The following is a 26,680-nucleotide window of genomic DNA, read 5'->3' on the forward strand; positions in this document are numbered from 1 at the left end:
ATCCACTTGTTTTTCTGCTTAGAATAAGAGATACTATCAAGGCTTTCCAATAGCTGAGACTGTTTATTTTTTACTCCGCCTTTTATGCAAGGAGGGAAATCCTCCTGAAATGGTAATCACCTTCCCTGTCCACAGTACATAATTGGAAGGTAGCAATCAATGGGGTTCTACCCCAATACCAACTCACCTATGCTAGCTGTCTGAAAAAGTTTGATAAAATATGGATGAACTGGATTGATGCACAGGGTTTACCTATTTGAGGTTTACATTGTGAACTTGATTTCCCATGTTAGACCTAATTTTAGTGACACATCCCTTAATTTTATACCAGCCATGGCACAGCATTCTAATGTTTCTAGCAGTGTTTGGCTTCTATGTCCCCTGCCCTGCTCCTAGGTCCAGGTGGCTTGGGAATGAGTCCCACCTCTAATGCACTCCCTTGCCTGCATATCAAGTTGGCATTATTTTCATGCTTAGTGCTGATTAAACAGTGTACCTGTTGGAAAAGGAAAGTTCTTGCACTAAGACTTTGTTACATGTATGCGCAAATCAAACATAATGCTACCAGGGGTCCTTAATACCAGTGAAACAATGGGGTGGATGATGTGCTTTGATTAAGGACCCTTGGTGGCATCCTGTTTGATTTACAGGTACATGTAACTAAAGCCAGCCATAGATGGATCGAATCTTGGCCGGTTCAACAAGGACCAGCTGAGATGCAATCCATCAGTGGGCAGGTTGGTAGTACCTAAGTCGATCCATTGATTGACTTGAGTACAACCAGCCTGTTGGATTCTTTACATGCCATTACTACTGGTGCCTATAGCCACTAACAGTAATCATGGTGTTTGGCCAACCAGGAAGGCTCCCCACCAGCAGAACATAATAGTTCTGCAGGAGGAATTCCCTCATAAACACTGACTATGTTGATCGGGGAATCAAGCAATTTTCTTTCCTGCAACCAAATCAAATCATTTATGGCTTGCTTAGGTCTCTTTAGTGAAATACTTTTGCTAACTCTGGCAAGTTCACTGTTTAATCAGCGCACAGCATTAAAACTAATTTAAACTTGATCTGCAGACAGAGGAATGCATTAGAGAAGGGACCTGTTTTTGAGCCATCTGGACTTGGTTAGCAGGTGTAACTGGTAAAGGACCTCAATATGGAAATGGCAGTCTCCCAACAGGGGACATTTTGAAAGGTTTACAACACTGCATATAAAGCCTTTGTTTGAACTGGAATTTATATAAAACCACAATACCCAAGACGGAGACAAGCTGGACAGTAGCTGACATTGGTTGGTTTTAAAACAAAACAGCAAGGTAGCAACCTCTGCAATAAAACATTTGATCGTAAAGGTCCTTATCCGACATGAATATACTTTTGTAATTAATACATTTATGAAACATATGAAAAGAAACATATACAAGATATGTTTTATTATGTTTAGTAAATGTTGCTTTTACTTTATCTAGAAGATTTGGGTGATTTATTGCAAGCATATACTAAACTGTGTTAAAATCTACTGTTATGTAGCACCAGGGCTTTTTTCGCAGAGAATAAGTGCAGAAACTCCCCCTTTTGAGTCACTCCTTGACTCCACCCTGTACCCACCTTCATGCACTGTCATTTGGTTCCACCCTCTATCCACCTACCAGTACCGCCCTTTTAGAGAATACAGAACCAAGTATCATTTTTGTGGTGCTAAATAAAGTGTATGAAATTTGTTAATGATAATAGATTCCCTGCAACGAGCAACAATACACCCCCCTTTCAGCAATAGACCCCCCCGCAACAGAAGACACCCCCTGCAACAAAATACCTCCCCAGCAACAATAGATCCACCACAACATCAATAGACCTACACCAGCAACAATAGATCTCCCAGCAGCCAACATCAATAGACCCTCCAGCAGCCAACAACAATAGAGCCCTCACTCAGCGGTAGATCCAGGCAAGCCACAATTGACACCCTAGAAACTATAGATCCTCCAGTACACCTCATTACCCCTTGTCATTACGTACATCCAATGCTGGAGGTGCAGGAACTGTGTTCCCCCACGTTCCTGATGAAAAAAAGCCCTGTGTAGCACCCCCTGACAGGATCACTAAAATAAGTTGTTTTTGTGTTTTTAATATCCTATTAACTGAAAAGATTTATAAGTAACCTCTGATGAAAAAGCATGTGTTGTAATCATAAGGTTTGAGGTTAAATGATCATTTACCCTTAAGTTACATAAAAGAATCATTCTTCTCAGCTGATACACCAGTCTTATCAACTGTCACCACTGCAGGTCTTCAAAGGTACACTGGTTAGACCAGTGTTTCTCAACATTTTTTCAGTCAAGGCACCCTTTAAAATTCTGCACACCATTCTAAAATGTAAAAATTGAAACTAATAATTTTACACAACGCAGCAACATCCACACACATAGGACACCCAACGTTAGAGATGATTTACTCTCCCAAAGCAAATACACCTTTGCACACTGGTACTGACTAGTATTCCAGTGTTTCCCTTCTCCCTCAGTTTCTCTCTATCACTTAGCTAATGTGACCCCAGTGCTGATGGAGAGGAGCAGGGGAGGGGCAAATAAGGATGCTGTGTAGGTACCTGACGTCCTCCTTATCAACCCATGATGTCATTGGTTGTTAAGACGCCAGCAGCTAAAAGGCTGCAATGATGTACAAGAAAACTTTTCACTTTGTGTAACTAAAAGGTAGGCTTGATCCAAACGCTGACTTATATACAATTTTTGGGCAATTTTTTGGCATATGTCAAGGCACCCCTGAAAAAACCTGAAGGCACCCCAGGGTGTGTTAGAGGTATTCTACTATCTTCAGTACTAAAACATTTACTACCTTATTGTAACAGACATAACCCCTATATTACAGGACTACTGCATATACACAAGTCCAACATTTTACTATCTTTCAAAAGGGAATTTACTGATATATATACATGTATATATATATATATATGTATATATATATATATAAAGCAGCATCTAAAGAAAGCCATAACAGTCCTTAGTTCGACCAGTGATACAAGCACCAAACGGACTACAATGCATTTTAATGCATTTTTCTACCATCAGAATTCATCTCACATTGAAGTGATAAGAGATCATACTTCGAATGAAATGTAAAACTGGCAAATGGGCAAAAATGCTAATAAAATATGTTCAAACAAATGGAGGAAAACATTCAACCTATAAATTCTGACAGTTTTCCATTAACAAATGTCAAAAACATCAGCAGATTTCATAAACTCTATGCGCTAGTGTTTATTCAGTCATGATTATTTAATATGGAGAAGAAACAAATCTATGTTATCAAAAACATCTTGCTTTAACCAGAACACAGCATAATAGTCTACAGCAAACAGCGAGGCCTCACTACAATGCACTGATCACAGTACTGCTGTAGCAAGATATTTGACATTAAAGTGGTACTGATGGAAAACAGCTACATTCATATATGAAATACTTATGTGTGATCTGTCTTATATGTAATTGTATTTGGCCAGTCTTGTGGTACAGGCACCCTTACAGACAACATATTCAATTTTGTGATGTCACTTCTTCACTGCAGTTAAGCCACACAACTAGGTCACCAACCCATCCCAACATTAAAGGCAAGAAATAACAACAGTTGCCTGATGGTATCATATCTGAGCTCCCTTCACTGGTAAGCAAGTTCCTGTTGTGATACTGACAGCGCTGTGGGATGCAATATAGTCTGAACTAGTTTACAGTGCCATGCTATCCTCTTGCAATCCAGGTAGCTGAGTTACTATTTAGAAATACAGACCAATACTACATGCTGAAGGAATAGGTAGAAATATAATTATAGTATATGGAAACCCAAGAACAAATACATTTATATATTGCAGCCTTTCAGAAAAAAACTTGTTGATGCTGCCAGAACTCTTAAGTCCTACGTGGAACTTCCTGTGTACTAACCTGAAATCTCAGACAATGTTATTTCTCTTCCCAGCTACCTTCTGTGAACTACAAGCTGCCCTTTTCTCTATATCAGTTTTTACCCTAGAGGAACCCTTGAGATAATTTTCATATCTCAGGGAACCCCTGGTAAGATTAGCCCATTGGGAAAATGCCACTTAGATTGGTTGTGGGAAGTGGGAAGAACGCATATGTGCCCAGAATGACACCCTTGCAGTCATGCCACTGGTTCTGCCAAGTGGCGTTCGACCTGGAACTATGCAGGCACCATTAGATGGGAGGTCAGTTAGCCACAGCTCAAGGAACTCTTAACCAACCCTTGAGGAACCCTAAGGTTCCATGGAACCTTGGTTGAGAATGACTGCTCTATATAATGGAGATGAGGAGGTGTTTGTATTTCTAGTTACGAGAATAACCTAGGCTGACTTTTGATATGTCCATCACACTCCCTACTGGAAAGTGCCTGGGCAGGGTGTTGTAGCGAATAACAAGTGGTTAAACAGTATAAAATGTAGAGGAAGTATGTCGCCAGCACACCACAGATCTTTGTTATGAAATCCAAGTTTTTATTAAAGAGATCACATTACAGTGCAGATTGTGCAACTAATTTGGGCCACGCAGGACTCCTTTGTCAGGTATGTGCAAGATGCAAAGTGCATAAGACAGCTATTTAAGGATAACATCCACCAGTCAGAAATCACAAAAAAAGATCCCTCCTGACCCCTGATGTCATAATGGTGTCATAAACCCAACAAAATACCCAACATATAGCAGTATCATTATAAAGTAAATTGCATGCACTCTGGGAAAATTATGTAGTTATAATTTTATTACATGTCCATGGTTATCTCTTGCCCAACATTCTACCTCTACACACCAGCTGAAATAGCTTAGAGTTACAATGCTACTCCTCCACAGATAAAATATGTTGAATGTTATCTCCCTGGGAAGTGTGTTACATGCAGGACCACCAGAAGACAATAAAAGCATCACCAGAAGGAAAAAAACCTGGGGAAAAAAGCAAACTAAGGCAGCCATCACACCTAAGGACTGGTAAGCTGCAATATATTAATTTTTTGGGTTTAGTTACACTTTAAGGATGGCTATATAAATACATAACTGAAGGTCTTTTATATCTGCATGCAGTCCTGCTTTACACAAAATTCTATGAGGGACGATCAAGCCTGAATGCACATTACACATTTGTATTAGTATTTTAGTGCATTTTACTTGCTTTTGCATACAATGGTCATCTGAAACCTATGAAATGGATGGTTGTTTTATTGAGCTATAATAAGGATCTTACATTAAGGAAATTGAAACATAGTAATATTTAAAAGGCAGCAAATGCTTTAATAATAGCCAGTAAATTAATAAACAGTGATCAGCAACAAATAATTCTTTGATCTTGTTTCTATCACAGAAGAGGCATTTTGCACATCAGATTTGCCATTTCTCACACGACACATAGCAGCAGCACATGGCTTCCACAGAACATTCTAATATGCTGAATTCCTCAAGGGGTTTAACTCAAGAAAACCCAAGTAAAGAGAAATGCTATAGAGATCTTCACATACGCTGTGTTGTCTCTATTCACCAACAGTAATATCTTGGTGACAGCAGTCAGAAAATGTGCAGAATTTATTCTTTACACAGTAGTGAGCTACAATATTGCATATTTTTAAAGTAGTTACACAGATGCAATATATGTACACTGCTCAAAAAAACACATCAGATCTCATTGGGGAAAAACATCATGCTGGATATCTATACTGATATGGACTGGGTAACGTGTTAGGAATGTATTTTCATCGTTTGATGAAAATGAAAATTATCAACCTACAGAAGACTGAATTCAAAGACAACCCGGAAATCAAAATGAAAAAATGATGCAGCAGGCTAGTCCATTTTGCTGAAACTTCATTGTAGCAACTCAAAATGGTACTCAGTAGTTCTTATGGCCCACATGTGCTTGTATGCATGCCTGACAACATTGGGGCATACTCCTAATGAGATGACAGGTGGTGTCCTGGGGTATTTCCTCCCAGATCTGGACCAGGGTATCACTGAGCTCCTGGACAGTCTGAGGTGCAATCTGACGTCGTCAGATGGACCAAAACATGATATCCCATATTGGATTTATGTCAGGCGAGCACGGGGGCCATTCAATGGTATCAATTCCTTCATCCTCCAGGAACTGCCTGCATACTCTCGCCACATGAGGCCAGGCATTGTCGTACACCAGGAGGAATCCAGCCAATGCACCAGCGTAGGGTCTGACAATGGGTCCAAAGATTTCATCTCGATACCTAATGGTGCCATTGTCTACCCTGTAGAGGTCTGTGCGTCCCTCCGTGGATATGCCTCCCCAGACCATCACTGACCCACCAACCATGCTGAACAATATTACAGGCAGCATAATGTTCTCCACGGCTTCTCCAGACACTTTCATGTCTGTCACATGTGCTCATGGTGAATCTGCTCTCATCACTGAAAAGCATAGGGTGCCAGTGGTGGACCTGCCAATTCTGGTGTTCAATGGAAAATGCCAACCGAGCTCTATGGTGCTGGGCAGTGAGAATAGGGCCCACTAGAGGACGTCGGGCCCTCAGGCCACCCTCATGAAGTCTGTTTCTGATTGTTTGGTCAGACACATTCATACCAGTGGCCTGCTGGATGTCAATTTGTAGGGCTCTGGCAGTGTTCATCCTTGCACAAAGAAGCAGATACCAGTCCTGCCGATGTGTTAAGGACCTTCTATGGGCCTGTCCATCTCTCCTAGAGTAACTGCCTGTCTCCTGGAATCTCCTCCATGCTCTTGAGACTGTACTGGAGACACAGCAAACCTTCTGGCAATGGTACGTATTGATGTGCCATCCTGGAGGAGTTGGACTGCCTGTGCAACCTCTGTAGGGTCCAGGTATTGCCTCATGCTACCAGTAGTAACACTGACCCTAGCCAAATGCAAAACTAGTGAAAAACAGTCAGAAAAGATGAGTGTCAGGGAATGAGAGGATCGCCGTGGCGCATGAATCTGTGCATGCGCGGGATCCCGACGAGGCGAACAGGCGTGCAGGCACTAGGAAAGAGGCGTGCGTGGCGACACTCGCGGCCGCGCATGCGCACTCGCGCTCGCGGGTGCGCGCCTGTCACCAATGACGGCGCCGAGCGGGCTATTTAAACTGGCCATTGCAGTATCCAAATTGCCGTATGGTCTTATTTCCCTTGCCTGTGCTTCCTGATTCTGTGTTGTTTCCTGTTGCCGAACCCAGCCTGCTCCTGACTACTGTTGACCATCTCCTGCCCTGACCCCTGGCTTGTCTCTGGATTATTCTTCTGCCTGCTCCTGATCATTTGACCTCCTGCTGCTGAACCTGGCCTGTGACCCGACTATCCTGCTGCCTGCTGCTCTGGTCTGCTCTGCCTCATCCGTTACCAAACCCGGCTCGTCTGACTCTGCTATTCACCTCTCAGTGCATCCGCATCCATCAACCTGCACGGATCCATCCTGCTGTGCTCCTCACCAGTCCAGCTACTTCATCGGACGGATCCCAGGCCCTCTTACCCCACTACGCTCCTGCGACTGCTGTCTCACTCTCAGCGGTTCTCGAGCCGGGGTTGTACGAGAGGTCTGCCTCTTCACGTCAGGCTCACTACCAAGGTACGTGACAATGAGTAAGCAAAAAAATTTCAGTGGCCTCCACCTGTAAAACCATTCCTGTTTTGGGGGTCGTCTGATTGTTGCCCATCTAGTGTACCTGTTCTTAATTTCATTAACAGCAAAGCAGCTGAAACTGATTAACAACCCCCGCTGCTACTTAACTGACCAGATCAATATCCCAGGAGTTTAATTGACTTGATGCTATACTCTGATTAAAAAATGTATTTTTTTGAGCAGTGTATTACATTTCTGAAAGCAGAAAATTAGAATCTTAAGGCAGGTCATACACGATTCATTTTTTTTTGCATTCAACCAGTGGATTGAATGAAAAAAAAAATCCAATTCCCCCATTCCCTTATTGCATTCTGCTGGTATAGAGCCTTCCCGGCTGGCAGGATACAATAATCAGTGTTGCCGGCTATAGCTGGCAGCACTTATTGTTCAGACAAATCCCAACAGGCTAGCCCTTACATGGACCAACGCTTGGTTAGTCCCCGCTGAACCAGGCAAATTTTGATCCATGTATGGCCAGCTTAAGTTTCCCAAATCTGTCCTCAAGTTTCATGCTGGGAGCATGTCCACACAAATAAATAAATTAAATTGCTAATACACTAATTACTTCACTTGTGCATATATGACATACCTATGTTGTAGGGTTCCCAACGATTTGGAAAACACTGCTCTAAATCCTCCCTTGACCTGGATCAATATTCCTACTTGTTTCTGTAAAGTCACGCTATATCAACACTATTTAATGTTTGGAAAGTCCTATCAGAAACAAAGAAGACACCTGAGCTATAATATTCTACATATTTCTTCAGGTAAGTATTGAAGCCTTTGATCAACATAACAGCCAAGAGGTATTTTAGAGCTCAGTAATGGTAGCCTACTTATTTTCTCCGTACAGGTTTACTCCTGTACTTGTAGCTCATTACAAGGCACTTATACAGTAGGGACATGGAAAAGTACCGTCACTTAGTTCTAGTTTAATATAGCAAGGAACAGGCTAGTTTCAAGGCTGTGGACACGACAGTGTAAAAGTGCTGGCAATATCATCCAATATTCCCTTGTCACCCATTCAAGAAATGGATAACCAGCTTGTTGTTGTCCAGAAGGCAACCATAGTTTGTTCCAATGCTATAAGTAGTAACACTAATACAATACTGGATATTATTGGACAGAACCCAGATATATTGGTTCATTATTGTTATCCTCCTGAAAAGTAGCCTGGATTTTTTCTATATTATTTCTTAAAAACATGTATGCCATGTATACTAAAATTGATTCGGAAATTCATTGTTACTTAAATAATGTAATAGTCATAATATGATAAGCACTTTTGTAAACTTCAGAATTAATATGTTGTTATTCATTCAGTTTCAGAATAAGTTACCTCTGAACTAACAGGAAAAAATTTCCAGCTAAACTGACCACAATGTCCACGACAGCAGCAGTTGTAGATATGCTCGCAACTTGATCCTAAATTGTTGTTGGGTCTCACAGACTAGAACATGCATTAGCAGGAGATGTGATTTCACCCTTGTTTGAAAAATGAGAAGGAGCAGAGTGGTATAACTGGGATATAAATAAACAGCACATTCTACATCAGGCAGGTACAGTATAATTCAGGTTCACAACTGTTGTCTGTAGTCAAAGAAATAGGTTAGTATAATCAAACCCCTGTTGAATATTGTGTGAATATAAAATAAAATAACAGTTTTACTGATACAGCAAATAATGGAAGCGTACATTCAGAAACAGCTACATCTGCCAAGAAGAGTCAAGTCCATCCTGGTCATTGAAAGGACCAGCTAGCTTTATTTGGCATAGCATGATGATAAAAGATTTGTTATAGCAAAAATAGTATGTGACATCTTTATTACAATAAACCACTGTTGTGACATAACAATTGATACTATTGATGAATGAATATATCAGTTCTGCAATAAACTATTCTCTTTAATTTTTTTATTATAATTTTTTTTCCAATCTCTAAGGATTTATTTAAAGTGGAGTACAGAACTGTTTTTGTGAGCAAATCGATGCCATGGAGTTTATTTACTAAAGCTGTAAAGTGCAAAATGTGGTGCAGCTCTGCATAGAAGTTTTCAGGGTTTTTTTTTGTGAAAGCTTAATTGAACAAGCTGAAGTTAGAAGCTGATTGACTACTATGTGCAACTGCACCAGACTGTGTACTCTCCAGTATCAGTAAATCAACCCCACATTAGCATTAGGAGACCAGATTCAGTATACCCATTACTATTCTACATGGTCTATATTCTCAGCATTTCTAATTCTTTATTTCTATTTTTCTACATATGATATCACCTAGGTTTGTAAGAAGGATACATTTTCAAGTATGCATGCATTAGCCATTAAAAAAAGATGCAGAATCCCATTTTAACGTCATGCTGTTTTGCTCTTTTGGGCTTTGTCAGGTCAACGTCTTAATAAAATTGATTGTAGTTGTTCAGGAACTTGTGGCAATTAAGGGAGTGAAGCACTGGCATAGAGCCACTGTTAGCAAGCAAGCTTAGAAGGACTGTCCTTGATTCATGTATGCATTTGTTTGGGTCCTGGGGTATGAGGATTTGAATTTACTGTTGGCTTTCACTGCTAATGCCAGAATCGGGACAGCATTCTGGTGTAGAGAACGAAGAAGGCAGAATGTGTTACATGTTCCCTGACCACAGACAGGCAGACAGTACCACTCTCTAAATAAAGTATACATAATTTGTGTTTTAGGAAGCTTATTATTACACAAAAAAATCTGCCTTTTAGGGATGCAAATTCTCAGATTTTACAATTTTTATTTGCATCAACCAAGGTGCACGTCGTGCAAAGTTTGTACTGAAGGTGAAAAACAATTCTGTACATATAAAAAAAAATGCCATGCGCCTTTTCTTTATTTTCAAAACTGACCTCCTGTTGGCTAAAATCCAGATCATTGCCTCTTCTAAACATTATCTGCTGATTATGTTGACCGGAAGCTTTGATTACACATGCTTAAATCATTTTTATTAATCCAATTAAATCAAACTGTATTCAGTCAATCTTTGGCCAAAAAAAGAGTCTGACAAAATAAAACAACACTAAATAATAATGGGAAATATTACTGCCCAGGTATTGCTTTCATATAGTGTAAATATTTGTAAATGTTACCGCACTACCCCTTCCATGCAAAAAAATGGGAATGTAAGGTTCACTGTGCCTTTATTCACTGGTATTGAAAGTTATGTATCATAGTCCTGTTTCCACATTACAGAGGCATTTTAGCTTTTTAAAAATGAAAAATAGCAATTTAAGATGATTCAATCTGAAGATAAACATTATTCCAGCAAATAACAAGCCTTTAGTGATTGTAAACAACAGTAATGAATGCAAGTGAGCATGTCGCTGTAGAATTAATGTTACTTTGTTCTCTGATTAGAAACAAACTAGACATAAAGTCAATTTAGCTGGAGAGCTTAACATTAATTCCAGCGCAGAAGGCTGCAGGTATATGTCAGAGTAATTGTTCACACCATAAAGTGGCCAGACTGCTTTTTAGAATAACACAAGTGTGTGAGTGGTAGAATTACTCTAGTTAATGATCCTGCTAAGTGCATACTATACAGATCTTAAAATGAATATTTATTCACAGTGAAAAGTACAAAAGCTTGCTGAGGTAAAGTCTGTCTTAATTATGCCAAAAAGAGTCTAGTTATCTATCTATCTATCTATCTATCTATCTATCTATCTATCTACCTCGACAAGCACAAAAATGTAAAATCCATCAGATCAGTTAACTGCCCCCCCCCCCCCAAAAAAAAATACAAGCGAGCAGCTGCAAAAATGAGAAAAAAACTAGCTTCCCATTTTGGGTGACATTCCACTTTAATCCACCATTTACTTTTTCAAGTCATTCCCATTTTTGTGTTTTCAAACGGTAAATTTAAACCACTAAAATGTAATGAAATCATCTAAATGGTATGACTGATCTATCCATCTATGTATTTTATTTATTTATTTCAGGTACTTATATAGCGCCGACAATTTACGCAGCGCTTTTCATATATATTGTACATTCACATCAGTCCCTAACCCTCAAGGGGTGTACAATCTAAGGTCATCTATCTTTCTCTATCTATCTATCTATCTATCTATCTACCTCGACAAGCACAAAAATGTAAAATCCATCAGATCAGTTAACTGCCAACCCCCCCAGGTACCCGCTACTAGGTACCCGCTACTCCCCCCCCCCACATAAAAAGAAAAGTGTCCAAAAGTGGGAGTGGAAGAGGAAGAAGGCAAAAAAAATGGAGCTTCCCATTTTGGGTGAAGTTCCACTTTAATCCACCATATACTTTTCCAAGTCATACCCATTTCTGTTCTTTCAAAGGGTAAATTTAAACCACTAAAATGTAATGAAAATATCTAAATGCTATGACTGATCTATCTATGTATTTTATTTATTTATTTCAGGTACTTACATAGCGCCGTCAATTTACGCAGCACTTTACATATATATTATACATTCACATCAGTCCCTAACCCTCAAGGGACGTACAATCTATGGTCATCTATCTATCTATCTATCTATCTATCTATCTATCTATCTATCTATCTATCTATCCATCCATCCAATCCAGTTCTCATTCACTAAACAGCACAACTCGTTTCCTCTCTTCAGCACACACAGAGAAATCATTGAGGGACTTATGGTACAAGTGAGGTAGGTATATGAAGCAGGTAAGTGACTGAGGATCTTTAGGTGCCAGGAAATAGAGGGATTCTCAGCAACATCTCTTCATCAGGTTTATAGAGACAAAACTACACTTGTGCTTACAACAGAAATTTGAAGTCATAAACGAGAAGTATAGCCAAAGCTTTTGGCTATATTTCTCCTATGGATCACAGGAGTGCAGTTCGGTCTGCACTCCTGTGACCTGTTTTCAAGGCTAAAGCCTGCTGTCAGCTGAAGTCACAGAGCTGATACCATATGGTCAGGATCCACACGGCACGTAGCTCAGCCTCTCGATGATCCACTGAGATCCTAAACCAACTGCTCCATCTCCCTCCATAGGCTCAACACTCCAGTGAGCGCAGGAGGGGCAGAGCAGAGAGCCGGTGGCTAACAGTCACGACTTTCTGCTCAGAGTGCAGGAGAGAACTGAGCGATCATTCAGTTCTCAGTGCAAAGCTGGTGGGGAACAGATGCAGCATTGGATTGATTCTTTAAAGCCCCTACTACTCTTTTAAAGACTAGTATTCCAGCCAAATAGTGGCATCTTTTATCAACTTTATAAGACATAAAACACTGTTGGCACTAAAACCCTGGTTCCTTTTCTGGTGTTCCTATATTCTTTTTTATTTATTTTAAAATGTTTAACCAATGTTTAAAAAGTACATTATCATATAAACATTGCTATATGCCGTATACAAACAATAACAACCTGCTCTGTTTCCTTTCTTGTTAGATGTATACTACATAAAATACTATTTTTCTTACTCATGTTTCTACAATGCTACAGCTGGAAATTGTATTTTCTTATTTATATAAACCAAGTTGTAAACTATGCTTAGGTGCCCTTTAATAATGTTGACATCCATTTTCAAGCATGGAATGCAGTGCTTTATTCTCCCATAGGGCCCGGGTGTTCAGCTCAGTATCTCTAACAGGGCCTTGGGCTTTAACTTCATCAATGGAAGCAACATTTCCTTGGTTCTTTTTCTGACTGAGTGTAACCTAAAGGTCAGGCAATGATGTTGTGTCAGAAATAATAACATCAGGCAGAGAAATAAGTTTAACCTTCATTTTCTCAGGGACAATTGTTGGAGAAACCCTCAAGTCCTAGACTACATGTTGAAAATACATGCTGGCTGAGGCTATGGCCAGCCCCAGAGTATAGTTGTATTGCTTGAAGTCAGCAATAGTGACTTGGATGCCCCTGGAATTAACAGCCCAGTACTGTTTAGGCTTCCAACACATACTACTCCATCAAGTACTCTGAGTATTTGAAGTCATACACAGCTTGCACATACTATCAGTGTTTTACATGCAATTGGGTAGCATTATCATACTAAACCCCCTGTGTTAAATGTCAAGCCATATCAGTCAGAGAAACTGACCAGCAGACACCAAAATGCTAACAGGACTGCAAAGGCTGATTAGGACCTCCAGTGAGTCATAAGTGGTCCTCAATTGTAATCTTTAAACTAAATTAAAAAGTATTTTCATAATATAGGACCATCAGATGATTTAACCCCATACATCTGGTACCTCCAACAGTTCTTTTTGAAAAAAAAAAAGTTATTGCCACAACTTGTACATAAAAATGCTTGGTTCTGAGCACTTACAGGTTCAAGGTAAGTGTGGAATTGAGTGCATGGGAGAAGAATAGGGACTCTACAGCACAAAGGGAAAACATCAAGGGCCTATTTTCACCCTTTAAATGATACACTGGGGATGTCAACCCTTTTGTCTTAGTAATATATTTAGATTAAAAAAAAAAAAACAATAAAAAAAGCAAAATATAGTAAAATAAACAACAATTTAAAAATATTTACAAATCCATATAAACAACATTCCCACATAGACATAATGTAGACATATGCACAGTTTGGACAACTGATGTACATAAAAATCCCAAGTATGATACATTTAGATATTACCACAGGTGCCAGTAGTTTAAGTGGATCATTGCAGAATACCGCTAAATAGTTATAAAGGATATAATTCATTTTGCATTTTTTTTATTTTACTGTATTAAAAATACACACAATTTTAAATCTGCTCATCATAGTTATTGTTTTTATCCAATTGGGGCATTGTCTCCTAAATTTATTAGGAGTTTTCTGAGATAAATGAATAACCCAATATATCAGGCACTGCTTCACAAACCGGAGTGAGAGCAATAATTCACTACTCTGAATTGACCAAAACAAATAAAAATTGAAGGGTGTTATAGACCACTGGCGGACAGACTGTCCCTCTGTCCAGTTCCACCGCTCAGCACCATATGAGAGCTTGGGGAATATGGTGCATTGGTCTACTCATATTCTCCTACACCACTTATTCTACCTGGATGTATGGGATGATTGTCTATTATACATTTTTTTATGATGTAAATTTTTGAATACGTATGTCCTATACTTCTATTGATTTGTTTACTCCTTTTTGCTTATAAAAAAATGCTAAATTTATGAACTTTAAAGGCTTTTAAGGCATTGCCTCTAGACAATTTTGGGTACTGTAACTTTTTTACCATGTTATGCACATGCAAATCTGAGGCTTGACTTATTTGGTAATCATTTACTTAAGGCAACCTCATCTTTTATATTTTACCTCAAAATCAGGTATTATATTGTGTTTGCGGGCACTAAAATTAATCTTATTGTATTTTTAACTCACATTTGTAAAGCAGTAGTGCAAATATTATATGACATTACAAAATTGCAACTGCCACTAATTATTTCTACAGGGCTTCCACTTTAAAAAAAAAAAACTTTGATGAAAAGTGCAGTTTCATGTAAAAAAATGTGCATTTTAGTATGTGTGTGGAACTAGGAACAAGGAACACTGCTCTATGCAATCCAATGCTGTGTGCCAGTGCTGAGATATCAGAACCGCTTTGATCCATTCTCAAAGCCCTGCAAAAAGAAGAGGGAGAAGAGCAGGGATTTCAAATCAGGGCAGGGTGTACAGTATTAATTAACCTTTTCATTTTTTTCTGAAAAGGTGAGCCAACACTCTAATCTTTATAAATAGGGTATATACAGTATGTCTACTTTACGCTTAATAGTACAGTAACTACTATATACTAAGCCTAAATCGAGCAATACAATATGAAAGGGTTAGGACTTTATAGTTACGGTACATTTTGATTACTATCAGATATTCTTTATGATCAAATGACATTTTGGTTTAGACCTGCTGTGATTTGTCACTAGAGTAATCATGTCGTCACAATTGAAGGGTGTTCATTGTATCTGAGCTGCTGCATACAGTATATCAAGTCATAAGTGTCATTAAAACCCATCTTCAGGCAAGTGTTCATTTTCATTCTGCAAGGATTTACCCAATCCTTTACATGACCTTTTTTCATTTTCGTTTTTAACTTACATTTCTCCTCATAGTTTTCTTTTCTGTCTGGTATCATTACATAGCTTCTTTGGTTTCCAACTGTACCAGAAGGAAGAGTCTGCAGGGCACCCTTCGTCTTGTAGGCATACCCTGCAGAGCTAAAGGGGGGTATTGAGGAGACCAGTCACCCAGCACACAGACAGCCAGCTAAGGTGGCCAGAATCCCCAGAAGGATAGAAGGATATACTGCCTAAAGTACCATTAGTTGGCGCCATTCCTGAAAAATGAAAGCAGGACCACAGAACACCTTATAGAATAAGGCCTGTTGTAAAATTTCAATACTTGCTTCATAAATATAAAAAAAAAAAAGAAAGAAAGAAAAACTGTCCAGAGAACAAACTTGGGAACCAAAGTTTTAACAGATTTTCTCTTTAACACCTACTGCAGTGACAGAAATGCTCAGATCGGCAAAAGCTTATAGCAATGTATGTTTCTGCCGTGCCTTACCTTATTTCTCTTGAAGTATGCTCTTCTGCATGCTGCAAAGCACTTCTCACTGCAAAAGCTTTTCACCTCACTTCCCATACTGAGGGAGTACCGCTTAATCCCTACTTTCTGGCACCAGGCACACATGATTTGCACATTTGACACATCTTCCTCTGTAGGAAAAAAAAATAATTAACATTTTCTCTGGTAATCAGGTAGCATTAAATTCCAACTCTGATTTCCTAAAGAACATTACAGCTAATTTATTTTAAAGAGATACTGTCATCTTGCCCATTCATGGGAAAGTAACACTGTATATGCAAGGAGGCTCACCAAAATTCACTTTTCAAGTCCTCCCCACCACTCTTTCCTCTAACACAGCTGGCAATAAAATCCCCAGTGCTGGCTGGTGTTAGATGCTAAGGGGGATCTCACTCCCTTGATTGGCTTCTTGACCAGTGCGTTGTCACTTGGAAGGAGAAACAGAGAAGTAGTGGCAGGGGAACACTGGCAAGGTGATTATCAATGGATGGGTGCTTGGGTCCAGCAGCCAATTGAGGGAGGGACATCTTCATTCCCCCTAACAGTCAACACTGGGGTGTTTAGTGCCAGCTTCAACAGAGGGAGAGGGAGGGGAGAGCTTTCAAGGTGAGCAAGGTGAGTACCATTGAGTCCTAGGTAGGGGGATATTTCAGACACCATCGTTTTATCCTGAATGGACTTTGTCTGTCACTTTGTCTTGAAAGAGTGTCTCTGTAAAACTGTAATGGCAGACAGTCATAACAGTTATTGCATTTTATATATACATAGATTTTTGCTGCATATTATGCCATATTGATGTAAAAATGTTTTCTTTAATATCCACTAATATAATTTAAAAGAAATAACATTTCTTGCTTCATTGTGCTGTTTTCTATTGTTTAATCATTCTTAATTAACATGAATAGAAATGCAAATGTAAGAATGAGATTTGTAAGAAAAATGAGCACAAAGGGTACAAATAGTACTGAGGGGAAAACAAGGATAAGAAACAATATTGGGAGGAGAGTGTGATTGCAGCACTTAGGAAACACTCTGTAGGAAATCCAGCAAATGGAGACAAACAATACAAAGGGGAGCATATGAAGATGCAATACCGGCAGGAGGCTTTCAGGAACAACTAATATTTGTAGAGAGGATTGGGAAAACAATATAGTAGAGAATGGGTATAGAGAATACTTAATGGGTAGGTAACGTAGTGTACTAAAATCTGGTAAAGGAATGAAGGTATCATTGGTGTATTAAGGGAGGTGCAGGGAATGTTGTTTTCAGCGGGTGCCAACACTCGGAAGGTGTTGTAGATGCCTGACTTTTCTTTTTTCACACAGCACTGCAGTGCCTAAGGTATTAGCACTACAGCACTGCTTTTCCCTGTCTGACAGCTACTATACAGAGCAGAGAGAGGTTCTGCCTCCAACCACATGCCACAGCTGGGGGGAGAAGCTCCCTTTACTGTAAAATGCTGCTGCATCAAGTTGCTTGAGGGGGAGATTTGCACTCTAGGGGGTCTGTGCTTGGAATGGTCTGTATTGGGCAAAGGGGAGTCTGTACTGGGGGTTAGGCTGGGAGGGAGGCCTGTACTGGAGGATGAAGGTCTGTACTGGGGGATAGGCTAGAAGGGGGGCCGTAGTAGGAGTTCGGCTGGAAGGGTGGTCTATACTCAGGGGAGGAATAGTTGTATGTACAAGGGATTAGGCTGGGAGGGAGGGTCTATACTGGGGGGGATCTTTACTGGGGGTTAGGCTGGGAGGAGGGTCTGTTCTGGGGAGAGGGGTCTGTACTGGTGGTTAGACTAGAAGGGGGGTCTGTACTAAAGGTTAGGCTGGGAAGGTTATTATACAGTGTTTATATAGCGCCAAAGTTTGCTCAGCGCTGTAAGAGCATTTCTACTGGGGGTTAAGCTGGATAGGGGGCTATACTGGTGAGAGGGGTCTGTACTGGGGGTTAGGCTGTGAGGGAGGTTTGTACTTAGGTGAACTGGGAGGATTGATTTAGAGCTTTTAGTGGAGATTTACACTGTGGGGGATATAGGCTTGGGCCTGGGATTTGTATTGAGAGGAAGGGGTATTTTTTTAGTTGTATTCTGTACAGTGGGCTCTGAGTTACGTACCCCTGCACTCTGTGCAATATACATTGAGGACCTCTGTACTTTCTGCGTTACCCACTTCTAACCCTTGCACTCTGTACTCTACCTATACCCGTGCCTTGCATTCTCTGTGTAATGCACACCTTTTTCCTCCATTCTCTGCGTTACACACCCCTGTCCCATATGGAAGAAAAATATATTTGAAATATATTTTAAAAATATATTTCATAAATATATATATATATATACTGCATTTTTATTACAAAATATATATTTTTTAAAAATACATTTCAAATATACTGTATGTTTTTAAAGATACAAATCTACATTTTTGGAATGCATTTACAAATATATGTAAAAATATATGTTAAAAGGACTTTCTTATATGTTAAAAAAATCTGAAGAATATATTCCATTTCCATGTCTGAATTTAAACAGCTGACCAGGTGCAAATCAGATTTCAGCTAAACCTTGACCACAAATTCTAAAGCTAAAGAATCAGACTTTGACAAAATAAATAAAGAAGGGAGAGAAAATAATTTTTCATAAGTAGATCTGCAAATGTATAATTATTTATAATTAAAGTGTATGTAAACCTTAAAAATTAAAGTATGTTTTGTTTAAAAAGCAGTTTCACCCCCCCCCCCCTCCCAAAATGGTAAAGTCAGCAGCTACAAATACTATAGCTGCTGACTTTTAATATTAGGGCACTTACCTGTCCAGGGATCCAGCGATGTCCTCACCCCGAGCTGATTCTTCAGTCAGCTGTCGGGTGCCGGGACTGCCATCTTGACTAAGCATGAATTGTGAATGGGCTGTCGGGTGCTGGCACTGCCATCTTGACTAAGCATGAATTGTGAATGGGCCGCAGTCCTCTGGGACCTGTGAAATATCCCAGATGGCTGCAGGGAGAAGGAGGGGGGCCAAACTGTCAAAACCAGGTACCCGCTCACCCCTCCCCCAGAAAAGGTGGCAAATGTAGCAGCAGAGACGGGGAGGAGGAGGCAGATAAGCAGAGCTTCCACTTTTGGGTAGAATTCCGCTTTAAGCTTATCCCACTGTTACTGCAATTCAGCCACAACCTTAAGTCTGCAAGGTACACTACACACACCTCTTTATTCCAATTTTTTTTTGTGGAGGTGGGGGGGGGGGATTATTAAAAAAATTATCGTCCTGCGTGCCAGATTTGCTAGGTATGCCACTGTAAGAAACAATTACTTGACAGTAGTATGATATAGCTACAATTATGGTACTGTAGACAGCAAATGACAGACTTTCAGCCTCATTAATGACGCATTTTTACTATCAAGTGGAACTGTATTTAAAAAAAAATGAAAAGTCTGTTCATTTCATGAAATTATACTTCCACAAATTTAATAACAATGAGGTTGTAAATTAAATGAATGAAGATCACGCAGGCTTTTAACTGAAAAATTAGCGGGATAGCTATAGAAAGGATAGCACATTCTGGGAGAGCTATTCTACTACTCTTCAAGCTATATCTTCATTCAAGTCTATTTCATTACCTGATAACATTTCAAAATAACTACTGTGGGGTTCAATTAATCAAGATTTTAAAGAAGATACACTTAGCACCAAATTCCATAGTATTACCTCACATATGTGAGGACAAGTGGTTGTGAACATTTTAAACCAAGAATTTTGTAGATTCCAAAGAACCTTAGAAAATGATCCAGAGAGAGATACTCGTTAAGTGTTAGGTGGCAGAAGACTCTTCCATTCAGGCTCTTCACCTAAAACCCCCTTGATTCCCAGAGTTTTCCGGATCTTGGAAATGTGTTCTTCTCATTTTAAGTAACCTTAAAGTGGAGCTTCACCCAAAAGGAAAAGTTCCATTTTAAGCCTTTGTCCCCCACTCCCCATTATTGGTACCTTTGGGGAGCTGGGGGGGAGCGGGTACCCAAATTTGACAGGTACCCACTCCCACTTCCGCTGCGATCACCCAGGAGATCGGAAATGAAAGTTGTCCTTCCCCACTCCCTTCCTGTAGTCTTCTGGGATACGTGACAGGTCCCAGAAGACTACGGGGCCATTCACAAAGGGCAGTGATTCTCACGCATGCGCAGTGGGCACCCGGCTGTGAAGCCGCAAGCTCTCACAGCCGGGTGCCCACACTGAAGATGCCAGGGACAGAAGTCGGCTGGTGAAACCAGCAGTGTGGAGGACACTGCTGGACCAAGGGACAGGTGAGTGTCTGTATTTTAAAAGTCAGCAGCTACAGTTTTTGAACATGCTAACTTTTATTTATTTATTTTAGGCAGAACTCCGCTTTAAGCATGTATTGTATCTCAACGTATTTTAGATTTTCTTTTGGGGTGGGGGGTGATAAGGCTTTAAATTTGAATGCATATATTTCTCATATTTTATATGTTTTGAAGAGAACCCGTGTTGACAGAAATATGTAGGCCCTCTTTGCTAACCTTTTATTCTGAACATGAGAGGTCCCTGACTATCATGTTGATCTAAACCAGGGGTCTTCAAACTATAGCCCTCCAGGTGTTGAGGAACTGCATGTTCCATGAGGCCTTGCAAGACTCTGACAGCCACAGGCTAGATTCCCAGAGGCAGCGACATAATGGACTTGTAGTACTTCAACAGCTGGAGGGCCATAGTTTGGAGACTCTTGATCTAATCCAATGGCTTTAAGTGGTTCTGACCTTACTCAAATTTAATTTTTTGCATTTACCTTTTGGGACAGTGATACCCAAATTATCAAAACATGGGACAATTAATGAACTTGTATTCTAAAAGGAAGTCAACAAAGGGAGCTTTAGTGATTCTCAAAGTACAGTTCCTTAAAGTTCAACTCCGGGTGCTACCAATAGAATAAAGTCATCTTCTATATCACCAGTTCTGTCCCTCACAGACACTCCACTCCATTCTGAAACACTTCTACTCTTCTGGGTTAATTTAATTACTGTATTTTTCGCTCCATAAGATGCACCTGACCATAAGACCCACCTAGGTTTTAAAGCAGGAAAACAAGAAAAAAAATATTCTGAACCAATGGACTGCAGACATAGTACAGGAGATGACCAGAGACTGCAGACATAGTACAGAAGATGACCAGAGACTGCAGATATAGTACAGGAGATGACCAGAGACTGCGGACATAGTACAGGAGTTGGCCAGAGACTGCAGACATAGTATAGGAGATGACCAGAGACTGCGGACATAGTACAGGAGATGACCAGAGACTGCAGACATAGTACAGGAGATGACCAGAGACTGCAGACATAATACAGGAAATGACCAGAGACTGCGGACACAGTACAGGAGATGACCAGAGACTGTGGACATAATACAGGAGATGACCAGAGACTGCGGACATAGTACAGGAGATGACTAGAGACTGCGGACATAGTACAGGAGATGACCAGAAACTGCGGACATAGTACAGGAGATAACTAGAGACTGTGGACATAGTACAGGAGATGACCAGAGACTGCGGACATAGTACAGGAGATGACTAGAGACTGCGGACATAGTACAGGAGATGACCAGAAACTGCAGCCATAGTACAGGAGATAACTAGAGACTGTGGACATAGTACAGGAGATGACCAGAGACTGCGGACATACTACAAGAGATGACCAAAGACTGCGGATATAGTACAGGAGATGACCAGAGACTGCAGACCTTTGGGGAGCGGAAGGGGGGGGGGGCAGGTACCCGAATTTGACAGGTACCCGCTCCCATGGAGTTGTCCTCCCTCCCTGTCTTCTGGGACTTGGAACAGGTCCCAGAAGAATGCCGGACCATTCACAAAGTGCAGCACTTCTCGCGCATGCGCAGTGGGCACCCGGCCATTCCATAAGAGGCACATTTCCCCCATTTTTTGAGGGGAAAAAAATGCACCTTATGGAACGAAAAATACGGTAATAGCGTACAAAGTAAATCTCCACGTAGTTTCCAAAAGAGTATAGTCAATGAAAACAATGTAGATATCACACAGGTATGATTTTTTTGTAGAACACAGTAGAGCAGTAAAGTCGAACGTCAACCTTTCAGTTTAGAAGTGACATTTACATTTTGACATCATATTACATAAAAAAAAACAAGAAAAAGTATCTATATCACTAGGGCAACATTGAGAGAAAACAAGTTTTGAAGATGGGAATAAGCATGACAGCACTATTTTCACAGATATGCAATCGCAAAAATGCTAACAAAATGACATGGAGCCTGTGTGTATCAGTGTTTCATGCTCATGCCAAAACAAAAATGTTACCTATACCTGTAATTACATTTTTGTAACAATTACATTACATTTTTGATACATTTAAACAACTAAAGGACTCAGATATTTAATACTATTATGCACACTTAGAAACTGTGGGACCAAGTGCGTTATTTTCTAAAACAGGAGAGTGCAAAATCTGGTGCAACTCTGCATAGAAACCAATCAACTTCCAGGTTTTATTGCCAAAGCTTAATGGAACAAGCTGAAGGTAGAAGCTGAATGGCTACCGTGCACAGCTGCATTTAAAAATACATTTCAAATATACTCTATGTCTTTAAAAATACAAATATACATTTTTGGAATGCATTTACAAATATATGAAAAATGACTTTTTTACATGTTAAAAAAAATCTGAAAAATATATTCCATTTCCATGTCTGAATTTAAACTGCTGACCAGATACAAATATTGAATTTCAGCTAAACCTTGACCACAAATTCTAAAGCTAAAGAATCAGCCTTTGACAAAATAAATAAAGAAAATCATTTTTTATAAGTAGATCTGCAAAGGTCTAATTATTTATATTTATTACAGGTACTTATATAGCGCCGACAATTTACTCAGTGCTTTACATACATATATTGTACATTCACATCAGTCCCTAACCCTCAAGGGGCGTACAATCTAAGGTCCCTAACTTACATTCATACATACACATACTAGGGACAATTTAGACAGGAGCCAATTAACCTCCCAGCATGTCTTTGGAGTGTGGGAGAAAACCGGAGTACCCCGAGGAAACCCACGCAGGCACAGGGCGAACATGCAAACTCCAGGCAGGTGGTGCCGTGGCTGGGATTCGAACCAATGACCCTAGTACTACCAGTCGGAAGTTCTAACCATTTAGCCATTGTGCTGCCTATTTATAATTAAAGTGTGTGTAAACCTTAAAAATTAATGTACATATTATTATTTACAGGAACTTATATAGCACCATCAATTTATGCAGCGCTTTACATATATATTGTACATTCAGTCCCTAACCCTCAAGGGGTGTACAATCTAAGGTCCACATGCATACACTTACTAGGGTCAATTTAGACAGGATACAATTAGCCGACCAGCATGTCTCTGAAGTGTGGGAGGAAACCAGAGTACCGGGAGGAAACCCACAAAGGCACAGGGAGAACATGCAAACTCCAGGCAGGTGGTGCCATGGTTGGGATTCAAACCAACAACCCTAGTGCTGCTAGGCAGAAGTGCTAACCACTCCTTTTCTATTTGATCCCTTTAGGTCTGGTAAATATAGCATTTTTTTGTATCTGTTCGTTAAGTGAAAAAAAAAATCTATAAATTGTGTCAGAAATTTAGAGCTGTGTGGTGCGCTGTGTGTGTAATCCTAAAGCCAGCCATAGATGGATGGCATCTCAGTCGATTAGCAGGGACTGACCGAGATTCGAACCATGTATGGGCAGCCGGAATGTACACAAGCTGACTGATCGATAAACTTGGATACAACCAGCCTGTCAGATTTTACATGCAATTTATGATAGTGGCTATTATAGACACTATAGTAATCACTGTGTTCTCCCTGTGGGAATGGTTCCCCCAAACCCCCGGCTAGAAGAACACAGTGACTTTGCAGGAGAGATTTCCCCATCAACACTGACTGTGTCGATGGGGAATCGAGCAATTTTCTGTCTTGCAACCACGAAAATAGTTCCATCTATAGCCGGCTTTAGGAGCTCTTCCATTCTCTATCTTGCACTACATACCAATTTGTTTCTTTGCTGTGGGAATGAAAACAATAGATAACCGGGCAGGGATAACACACACACAAATATTCTCATTGTGTGTACTAGGCACAAGTCTTGATAATTCAGTCACAAAAAAGCATGTGGCGTTATTCCACAAGAGGAAATTATGGGCTAAGTTCATTTCTGGTGGATCGCCAGTTTTTTTCTGCAGAGAAGGGTCTTCATAAGGAAAAAGCATAGGAAAATGTACATGTATTGCAGGGATTTACTGCATGTGCTGTCACAGCAGGGTGTTTATTTTGCGCACTTGTTCCCTCCTCCAGTTTTGTCTCTAGTTAGTACATTCCCTAATTAGACATTATCTCTCTGTGCTGCTCAGTATAGCTTCACTTTCCACCACAGAAACAGTAGGAGAGTCATTGTCTTCTTACACTTCAAAAGACTGGAAAAGCATCCTTTGTATTGCATGTCTGTGTCTTATTAAAGAGTTAAGCTGCCTGTGGATTCTGTCAGGTTAACAAGGGACCATACTGTCCACACAAATTGGGTTCCTGGAGGTATATAGTTGCATTCTTTTTTTTTCAATTTGTTTTGGTTTTGCCCTGATATATGCTTTAAATATTAAAACAAATACAAAAGTTACCCACTTGAGGATTTACCCCCTTAATGACCAGGCCTCTTTTTGCTACTCGGCGCTGCACTAATTCAACTGATAATTGTGCGGTCATGCAATCCTGCACCCAAACTAAATTTACGTCATTTTTTTCACACAAATAGAGCTTTCTTTCGGTGTAATGTGATCACCTGTGCGCTTTTTATTTTTCACGCTATAAACAAAAAAAGGCCAAAAATTTTGAAGAAAAACAATATTTTTTATTTTCAGCTATAAAAAATATATAGTAAACTCAAAGTTAGTTATATATTTAGGCCAAAATGTATTCTGCTCCATGTTTTTGGTAAAAAAAATCCCAATAAGTGTATATTGATTGCTTTGTGTGGAAGTTATAGTGTCTACAAACTATGGTATAAATACTGCAATTTACGTCATTTTTCTGCTATACAGCACTGCGCTAGTTTAACGGACAATTGCGCAGTCATGCAATACAATACATAAATAAAATTTACATCCTTTTTTTCCCCACAAATAGAGCTTTCTTTTGGTGGTGTTTGATCGCCTGTGCGGTTTTTATTTTTTGTGCTATAAAAAAAAGGCTGACAATTTTGAGGGAAAAAAAACAATATTTTGGACTTTTTGCTATAAAACATAACATATCCATTAAAAAAAAATGCAAAATTCAAATTTAGTCATAAATTTCTTCCAAAATGCATTCTGCGACATGTCTTTTTGAAAAAAAAAACCCAATACGTGTAAATTAATTGGTTTACGTGAAAGTTATAGCGTTTACAAATGGCGGGAAAGATACTGGGATTTTTAGGGGTTTTTTTATAATAATTATGGCGGCGATCAGTGAATTATGGTGGCGATCAGGGACTTATGGCAGCGACCAGCGACGTATGGCGGGACTGCGGGACTGCGGCAGACATTCTGACATTGGGGGGTACTGACTTGGGGTCACTGACATCCCCAAAAACACTAATACAGTGATCAGTGCAAAAAAAAAACACTGACACTGTACTAATGGCAATGGGGAGGAAGGGGTTAACTTTATTTTGCAGGGAGTGAGGGGAGTGTTTTACTAGGGGGCGGAGGTGTGTACTGGACGGGACAAGGCTGATCGAGAAAGAGAAACTGTTCTTTCTCGATCAGCTCATCCTCGAGCTGACAGGGAAGTGACAGACAGCACAGCTACTGCAGCTATGCTCTCTGTCACTGTTTGCCGCAGATCGCCGGGAGATAGCCGGTAAGGACCGGCTGTGACCCGGCGACTCACATCTGCGGCGGTGATCGGCGGGACAGATAGGGCGGCAGTGCGCCTCGCGTGCGCCCCTATTTGTTTACAAATCACATGTTTTAAAACGTTATTTTGCCTGCCAGTGCCGCCCTGCCGCCGTATATCTACAGTGGCTGGGCGGCAAGTTGTTACATTTGACTATTCTCTTAACAGCTAGAGGGCCTTGTTACTGTATACAGAAAACAGCTAAATGCATAGCACAAAGAGCAGACACTCTACCAGTGCAAAGGTGCTTGTGTCTATTAATACCACATTAACACTTTATAGCACAGGTAAAAATGTATTACTCCCCTTACAGGTACATCAAATGTTGAAGCTCTTACTGAAGTCCTTTAAAATTAAAAGGAGAATCTAACTATATATAAATTTATTTCAATAATAGGGACGGTCTTAATGGCAAAACTTAATTTTAAAAAGTGTACTAATATTAAAGGTGAACTGTTAATTAACATTTCTTTAGTTCAATACACAACAGAATCTATCGACATATTGTTCTAGCTGTTC

General features: G+C 40.0%; 1 protein-coding gene across 3 annotated transcripts in view; it reads right to left on the minus strand.

Moving 5' to 3' along the window:
• Positions 1-26,680, minus strand: part of SOBP (sine oculis binding protein homolog) — a 246,459-nt gene that overhangs the window by 123,884 nt on the left and 95,895 nt on the right. For all 3 annotated transcript variants that reach the window (XM_089664910.1, XM_089664917.1, XM_089664924.1), the window contains one exon: positions 16,199-16,350. In XM_089664910.1, the coding sequence (XP_089521036.1) occupies positions 16,199-16,350 (152 nt within the window). The remainder of the gene's footprint in view (positions 1-16,198; positions 16,351-26,680) is intronic.

The sequence above is a fragment of the Staurois parvus genome, unplaced genomic scaffold, assembly GCF_062004578.1.
Source record: "Staurois parvus isolate SC_StPar_1 unplaced genomic scaffold, SC_StPar_1.0 ptg000048l, whole genome shotgun sequence".
Taxonomy (NCBI): Eukaryota; Metazoa; Chordata; class Amphibia; order Anura; family Ranidae; genus Staurois; species Staurois parvus.